Below are 8,265 nucleotides of genomic sequence, written 5' to 3' on the forward strand. Positions count from 1 at the left end.
ACTCTTAGAGGGGGCGTAGTCATGAAAAGGTTGAGAACCACTGCTCTAGAGGCTCTACCAAACTACTACCCCCACCTATCACAAGACATAGGAAGTACTGTGCTACGAGCGCTGCGTTTTTGTTGTCACGCCACCTTAACCCAGACGTCATTCGCCTGAAGCCGGGTTTGACTTTGGAACAGGTGAGGTCAATGGCTCCGTCCTTATCCCCGCAAGACGCCTTAGCTTTGGAATCTACGGCGGCCTCCATGTTACAGACGGTTTCTTGGCTGGACCTCTGGTCTGTGGTGATTGCCAAGATAGCTTCTGACAGGTTCCCTGAAGGGTTGGTGAGTGCTGTCTCGCTTGCCAGTCTTTTGCAGTCCGGGGGCAAGGCGTTTTCTTATTTGGCTCACCTCGGTGCCAATTTATGGGCTAATCTTCTTCTGGTTAGGAGGGACATGGCTTTGTCTAGGATGGGGAGGTTGCTCGACACCGAGTCTTTGCTGGCATTGAGGAACGGTGATCTGTTGGAGTCGCAATTTTTGTTTCCACGGACAGAACTCGAAAACGCCACAGACCGACGTTGGGCTGACACCAAGGACCTACTGGTGCACCAAGCCGTGTCTAAATCAGAGTCCCGCCCTCAGAGACATCTGGCCCCTCCTCCTCCCCCGGTCCAGCAGCAATCGAGGAGATCGTTGCCTGGTAGGCCATCGAGGACCTCGAGTTTGGCAGGGCCTTCCCGTTCAACACAGCCCAAGTCTCAGGATCATAGCTACAAACCTGAGGTCTTAACGTTATACTGCCCACCTTTAGCTCCCCCTCTTTTTGTTAAGTCATCCTGAGTTGGGAAAGACTGGCGTAGATGATCGGCATTTGACCACTCTTCACCCGATCTACGCATGCGTTGCCAGATATCACCAGATTCCTTGCTTTCATCTGCTTTTTAACCTGATCCAGCTAGGCGCTAGAAATTATCCTGTTGTTAAGACCTCAGGTTTGTAGCTATGAAAAATACAAATTGTCTTACAAAATTTGTCATACTTTAACAGTAGATACAATTTATCCCAAATAAAAAATTTTATGAGATTTATTATTTAGATACTTAACTGTAATGGAAACCTACCCAACTTCTCATCTTAGTGGGTAGTCATGAAGAATTCTGACAAGAACATAAACATTCCAATGGCACCTGGTGGGGAAATGGGTACTAATTGCAGATAGTCTATCCAGGTCAGCCAAGCATTATTCCTCTGTTTACTTTCAGTGATGAAGATGAAAGCACAGTTTTAACTGTAGGAAAGTATCCAAGTAAGTAATTTTATCATAAAAATGATAATTTTAATTGTTTTCATTTCTGTTAGGATTTTCTTACTGAAATTTAAAATTCAAGTTATGCTTACAAAGTCATTTGTATTTTTTAGGGCTGGTTCTCAACGCTTTCAACAGATGACATTGACGAAAAAACTAGAGAAGAATTGAAGGAGTTCCATGAACGTGTTGGAAAATTACTCAATATTTGAAGTGAATGGTTTTGTTAAGTACATATTTAATGGTAACCCACATGTATATATTTTGTATTTTTTGTATTCATGAAGACTTACAATCTACATGTATGTACCAGTTTTTTACAATTCAAACATTACCTTTTCTTTTAATATTTTGCTCCTTTTAATATTTTGCTCCACAAGTCTTGGTGTTATATATAGGGTGTAAGAGTATAGATTATATGAAAAGATTCCTTTCAGTTACATTTAGCTTTAGTTAGGTTGTTGGTCATTGTACCAGATGTTGAAATATATGCATACTGCATGCACTAGACATCATTTGTGACTTCAATTTTATCATGACCGAGTTCTGTACTGAACATTAATTGAGGTTTATCTGAAATCTTACATGTTTATACAATAAACATTTATTTCAACTAGGTTTCCTAAGTGTTCTTTTGATAAATTTAATGATGTTGCAGGACCAAGACCTCTCACCATCATAGTAAAGGAAGGGCCTTATCTTTCCTATTTTTTAGACACTTCCAAGGCCTTTCTTTGGTTCAGCTGTAAGCACTTGTTGGGAGACAAGAAAATAATGAAGGGAAAACCTGATTTATATATGTTAGGGAAAACCTAATTTATATATGTTAAAGATGAATATTTCTCACAGAATGAACACAAAACTTCTCACAACATATAAAGATGACCGAAAAGGACTTTGCGGGTATCAAGTATTCCAGTCCATGTCACATATTTGGCCTTGTTTTATTTCTGTTAAAAGTCATGATTTTTGTTATTACCAGTTGACAACAAATATTACTGTCATACCTATAGAATTTTTATGCAAGGATTTCTTTAGGTTTTCTTTTGCTTAGAGTTACATTGATTTTCTTAAAATCTTTGTATTATAGTGCTCATTCTATCAGAATGGCCCTGTTATCAAAGTTAGCTTCATACACCCAGATCTGTCTTTGCTTGTCACATCATGAAAGATCTTTCCTCTTTATAATTGCTGCTTGTACATTTGTTCTGCCACCCATTACTGTCTCTTTATGTATATCCCTTCCCAAGTGTGTCTAAACTCCTCTGTTGCCTTTTGCATGCTTTCTTTCATAGCTTTCCACACACTATATACCTTTTTCATGTATTCTGACACTTCCTTAATAACCTTGGAGTCTTCTTAGTTTTGATGTTATCCTTTTAAATCTCCCTTAATTTAACAGACACCAGTTTTTGTGTGAGGCATGTTTTACCTGGTGTAATAGTGCCATTCTTTTCTTTGATGTAATCAAGTCTCATTATAAAATAAGTGTGTCTGGTCTCAGTTCCATTGCTGCTTATCTTTCATGTTTTCTCCCCAAAGTTTTATTCTCTTTATCCCATCACATCCTTAAATGTCTTTCAGGGCAGCTGCATTTTACTAGGTGGCCCTTTGACTGGCACAACGTCATTGTGTCTGATAAAATTTCCCCAAATTCTTTTTCAGGTCCTTTTAGTGAATTTAATAAAAATTCATCAAAATTTTTTTTAAATATAGTTTTTGTGTAATGGGTTTTGTCAATGTGTAGTATTTTAATTTTGTCAGCCACCCTTTTTGCTTGTGCTTATGTATCAAATTTCATTTTTGTTTGCTTTACTCATTTGTATTCTTAAATATACACTACATACCAGTGACCTTGTTTTATTCTATATTGCATTTAGTTTGAAGTTTCCATTTACATGTTAGTCTATATGTAGTGGCTATCTTCAGGCAGAAGCTGTTGGCATTAGATAGTTGTAAATGTCATTTAATATTCAAGCAAGAGTACCATTGCATACCACCAAAATGTGTATCTTGCAGTGTATAGGCATATTGGCAGGCAGTTGAGGACCCTCCTTGTGGGGCTGTCACTCAAACATTCTTTGGCAGCTGGGATGATGGTTAGTGTCATGCACCGAGGGCACAACAGGGGCTCATGCATTTCACCCATTCTCCAGGTGGAGAGAGCTGATCAACAAGTAACAATGCTCAACTAAGTCTCTCAGAGAACCAATCTGTATAGATCCAGCTGTTTAATACTATTAACATGTCTCCTAGGCAGATAATAGAGTTAGTCATTAATTTGAGAGATGGATTCCAGGATCCTTTGTAGATCTCAAAATCTGATTAGGTTTAAGTCACTTTTATAAATTGACACTACAGTTTTTTTTTATTTTTTATTTATTTATTTTTTTTTTTTGCATATGCGCCCATATGCAGTATAGAATCACAATATTTGAAAATAAATTGTATTTTTCTGTTAGGTGTTTGTAGAGTGTTCGAGTGTATGTTCTCTTACCTGCTTCTTTCTTCTAGGTGATTCCTTCTGCAATCTGGTTCTGTTTGACTTTGTTTCTTCTTTATTTGTAGTTGTGGATTAGCAATAATATTAGCCTCTCAGGAGAAGTTTGAATGAGACGAACGGCAGAGTTTCTTTCTTTCCTGTTGCAAAGAATACAAGTTACAACGACAAGGTTTACAAATTAAGAATCTGGTTAGGACCACTGGCACAGTTTTGCTTCTTTACTGTATGACAGCGGCTGCTCTCTCTCTCTCTCTCTCTCTCTCTCTCTCTCTTTCCTGGTGTTCTGCAATCAGCTACCCTGGGATCGAATTTGGCCCAACCTCCTAAGGCGGTGTATGTTCTAGTTCTCCGCCCAAACGGATTCTTGATTCGTGGAGCAGGTTCTTGCTTATCTTTCCCCGTCACCTTTTAGGTGGGGTTAACATGTTAATTCCTCCTCTTTCAAGCAGAGTAATTTAATTAACATGTTAATACCTCCTCCTGGAGGTGGAGCTTCATTATTGATAGAAGCTGAGTGAGTCTGGTGCGAGGTCACAGGTCAGAGATTTTATGGCAGTCCTAAGATTTCTATTGCAACGGTGTTATGGCTGTTGCTGCTTTCCCGTCTCGCCAACGTCCTTTGATTATGGTTTTTTACAACTATGCTTGTTGATCAAATTTGACTGACACACCAAAGCTCAATTCTCTCTCTCTCTTTCTCTTTCTCGTTATTTCCACTGTACTCTTGATTATTCTCTTCTGTGTTTTACGCTACCCTATCTACTATTATTTCTTAAGCTATCATTACATCTCCTAACTATACAAACCTAGGTCCTTTACAATAGAAATTACTTAAGGCGTAGCCTGGACATGGCTGCGGAATTCTGAAACAAGGTGGTTCAGTAGTTACCTACTGGTCCAGTCGTTGGTAGTCTCTCTGACCGGACGTAAACACTCCAATTTGCTTTCGGCCCAGGTAACAGATTGAGAGGTGGCATGAGGTGGGCACTAAGTGTAAAGGACCTAGGTTTGTATAGTTACGAAAAATACAATTTACATTCAAAAATTGTGATTTGTTCCTACACGATATACAAACAGTCTGTCCTTTACAATAGGAAAACACTGATTGAAGGGAGGAATCCGAGCGAGCTTCTGTGAACTGATGGGTTCAGCCTACCTGGGTTCCTCTCCTGGTTGTCAGAGCAAGGAATAGGATCCAGCCACTGACCTCTGATCTTAGTTATGGAACTGGGAGATCAGAGTCAGTCTTCTGGGCTTTTCTCATAAGGGAGAGATGCGAGTCGCTCTTATGGGAACCTGTTGTGAAGGTTCCATACTCCTGTAGTCAGCAACTTCTCCAGGTGTGCATCCTACTCCTCATTCGATGCGTCTAAGAACAGAAGCATGTCCGGAGGGGGAGTGGACAGCTCAACACCTACAATGAGGTTCCTGTCGTCTAGCCACCAATCCAAGTCTTCCCTGCATCCTGTGAGAGAGGAATGAGAAGGGCCTGGGGATCCTGTGACTGGGACCAATATACAGTGGAACCTCGACATACGAAAGTCCCAACTTACAAAAAATTCAAGTTATGAAAGCAAAGACGAAGATTTTTTTGCCTCTGCATACGAAAATAATTCAGGTTACGAAAGGGTGTTACTGTAAAGTCCTGAGATTCGCCTGGACCACCGAGAACAATTTTAAAACTCGCTTGCCTCCAACTCTGTAGACTCGGCACCATCCTCCCACTCTCCCATTGGTTCCTGATACTAGTCACCGCTGTAAGATCCTGCTCTCCCATTGGTCAGCATCTATCCCGTCATGCTCTACTCAAAGGCGTCGTTCGGCCACTTTGTCACAACAGCATTATCGTACGCACGCGGAATTCGTTCTTTCACATATGTGATTTCGTTTGTTAACGTGAATTAGTGTTAGTGATTTCGCTTTGTACTTTATCGTGTTGTGTGAGAACTTAATTAGTAACTTAATTACGTATAGTCATGGGTCCCAAGAAAGTTGCTGAAGTTCAAGGAAAGAAGAGGATGCTTTCTATGAAGACAAAGATGGAGATAATCAAGAAGTATGAGACTGGCATGCGGTTGAGTGTGATCACTAAGGAATATGGCCGAAATCCATCGACGCTAGGCACCATCCTACAGCAGAAGGAAGCCATCAAAGCTGCTACACCTTCCAAGGGCGTGACTATTTTGTCCAACAAGAGGAGCCACGTGCATGATGAGATGGAGAGGCTGCTTCTTGTATGGATAAAAGACAAAGAAATCGCTGGCGATACAATAACCGAGACTGCAATCCCCCACAAGGCCAGCGGTATTTTTGTCGATTTGATTGCCCAGGCCAAAGACGATGGAGGAGAAGGGACATCGGCAGCAACCCCAGACTTCAAGGCTTCTCGTGGGTGGTTTGAAAAATTCCGGAAACGGACTGGCATCCATTCGGTGGTGCTGCATCAAGAGGCGGACAGCTCTGCCACGAAAGCAGCCGAAGCCTTTATTAAGACGTTCAACGAGATGACGATAAATAAAGGCTACAGTTCTCAGCAAGTCTTCAACTGCGACGAGACCGGCCTTTTTAGGAAAAAAATGCCTCGTCGGATGTACATCACGGAGGAAGAGAAAAAGCTACCCGGGCATAAGCCTATGAAAGACAGGCTTACGCTCACACTGTGTTCCAACGCCAGTGGGGATTGTAAAGTCAAGCCCCTACTTGCCTATCATTCGGAGACTCCTTGAGCCTTCAAGGGCCACAAATTGCTAAAGGAGAAGCTTCCAGTGATGTGGAGGGCTAATGCGAAAGCCTGGATAACGAGACTTTTGTTCACCGAATGGGTAAATCTTTGTTTCGGCCCGACAGTGAAGGAATTCTTGGAAGAGAAGCGCCTCCCTCTGAAATGTCTGCTCACCCTCCTGGCCTCGAGGAAGATATCCTAGCATTATATTCTTTCATCAAGGTTCTTTATCTTCCGCCTAACACCACCCCTCTCCTCCAGCCCATGGACCGGCAAGTGATATCGAACTTCAAGAAGCTGTATACAAAACATCTTTTCAAGAGATGTTTCGACATCACCGATACCACAAACCTCACCTTAGGTGAATTTTGGAAGGAGCATTTCGATATCGTGATATGCATCCGATTAATCAATCAAGCTTGGCAAGAGGTTTCGAGGCGAACCTTGAATTCTTTGTGGAGGAAACTCTGGCCTGATGCCGTATCCGCCTGAGACTTTGAGGGATTCAATGTGGGCAAAGCTGATGCAGATTCAGAAACAGTTGATGATCTTGAAACTGTTTCGCAACCAGATCTTGATGAGATCGTTGCTCTCGTCAAGTCCATGGGGCTGGTCGTCGACGAGGACGACATCAGTGACCTTCTCGAGGAGCACCAAGAGGAGCTTACAACTTATGACCTGAAGGAGTTGGAGGCCATGCAACATAACGTCGTTCAAGAAGAGTTCTCTAGCAGCGGGGAGTAGGAGGAAGAGGACCCTATGACAACGGCAGAAATTAAGGATGCTCTAGCTGCTTTTCATAAAGTGCAATCATTTGTAGAAAAGAGACACCCCGAAAAGGCTTACGCAGGTCGTATGCTTGCGCACTTCAATGACGTTTGCCTGAGTCGTTTCAGGAACATTGTGAAAAGCAGGCAGAAGCAATCTTCCTTGGATAGTTATTTTTTAAAGAGGCCTTTAGTAGGAGTAAGCAAACGGGAAGATCCAAGTGTTACAAAAATTCAGAAAGTTGAAAGTGGTGAAGAAAATGATATTGTTATGATACAATAAAGTTTCATACATACTTACCTGGCAGATATATACATAGCTAAGACTCCGTCGTCCCCGACAGAAATTAAAATTTCGCGCCACTCGCTACAGGTAGGTCAGGTGATCTACCGGCCTGCCCTGGGTGGCAGGACTAGGAACCATTCCCGTTTTCTATCATATTTTCTCTCTTCCACCTGTCTCCTGCGGGGAGGCTGGGTGGGCCATTAATCGTATATATCTGCCAGGTAAGTATGTATGAAACTTTATTGCATCATAACAATATCATTTTCATACAATCAACTTACCTGTCAGATATATATATAGCTGATTGGCACCCTTTGGTGGAGGGTAAGAGACAGCTAATTATGGAATAGACAGGTAAACAACATATGTTGTAGGTATAAATAAACCTTGGTTCCTACCTGATAGGTGGTAGACTTCTTGGCTGCTGCCCAGGAGTCTGCATCACCTCAAGAAACTTTAGCGAGATATATGATCTATGGCAAAGAGTTCTTGTGGGTCTGCCGATGGGGTCTTATCCGCTTACTCGGCAGAGCCTGAAAGGACTTTGTCAATGGGTGCTGATCCACTTATATGACTATACACCTTATGAAGGAGCACACAACCAATCCCGACCACCTGATCCTAACCACCATTTTAATGTATGACACTTACCTGGCAGGTATATATATAGCTATATTCTCTCTGTTCCACCTGG

At 41.8% G+C, this 8,265-nt stretch overlaps 1 protein-coding gene across 2 annotated transcripts in view; it reads left to right on the forward strand.

Moving 5' to 3' along the window:
• LOC135219332 (borealin-like) overlaps positions 1–3,144 on the forward strand; it is a 90,007-nt gene extending 86,863 nt beyond the window's left edge. For both annotated transcript variants that reach the window (XM_064255998.1, XM_064255999.1), the window contains exon 7: positions 1,407–3,144. In XM_064255998.1, the coding sequence (XP_064112068.1) occupies positions 1,407–1,505 (99 nt within the window). In that variant the 3' untranslated portion in view covers positions 1,506–3,144. The remainder of the gene's footprint in view (positions 1–1,406) is intronic.
• The last annotated feature ends 5,121 nt before the right edge of the window (positions 3,145–8,265 follow it).

Source organism: Macrobrachium nipponense, chromosome 1 (genome assembly GCF_015104395.2).
Source record: "Macrobrachium nipponense isolate FS-2020 chromosome 1, ASM1510439v2, whole genome shotgun sequence".
Lineage (NCBI taxonomy): Eukaryota > Metazoa > Arthropoda > Malacostraca > Decapoda > Palaemonidae > Macrobrachium > Macrobrachium nipponense.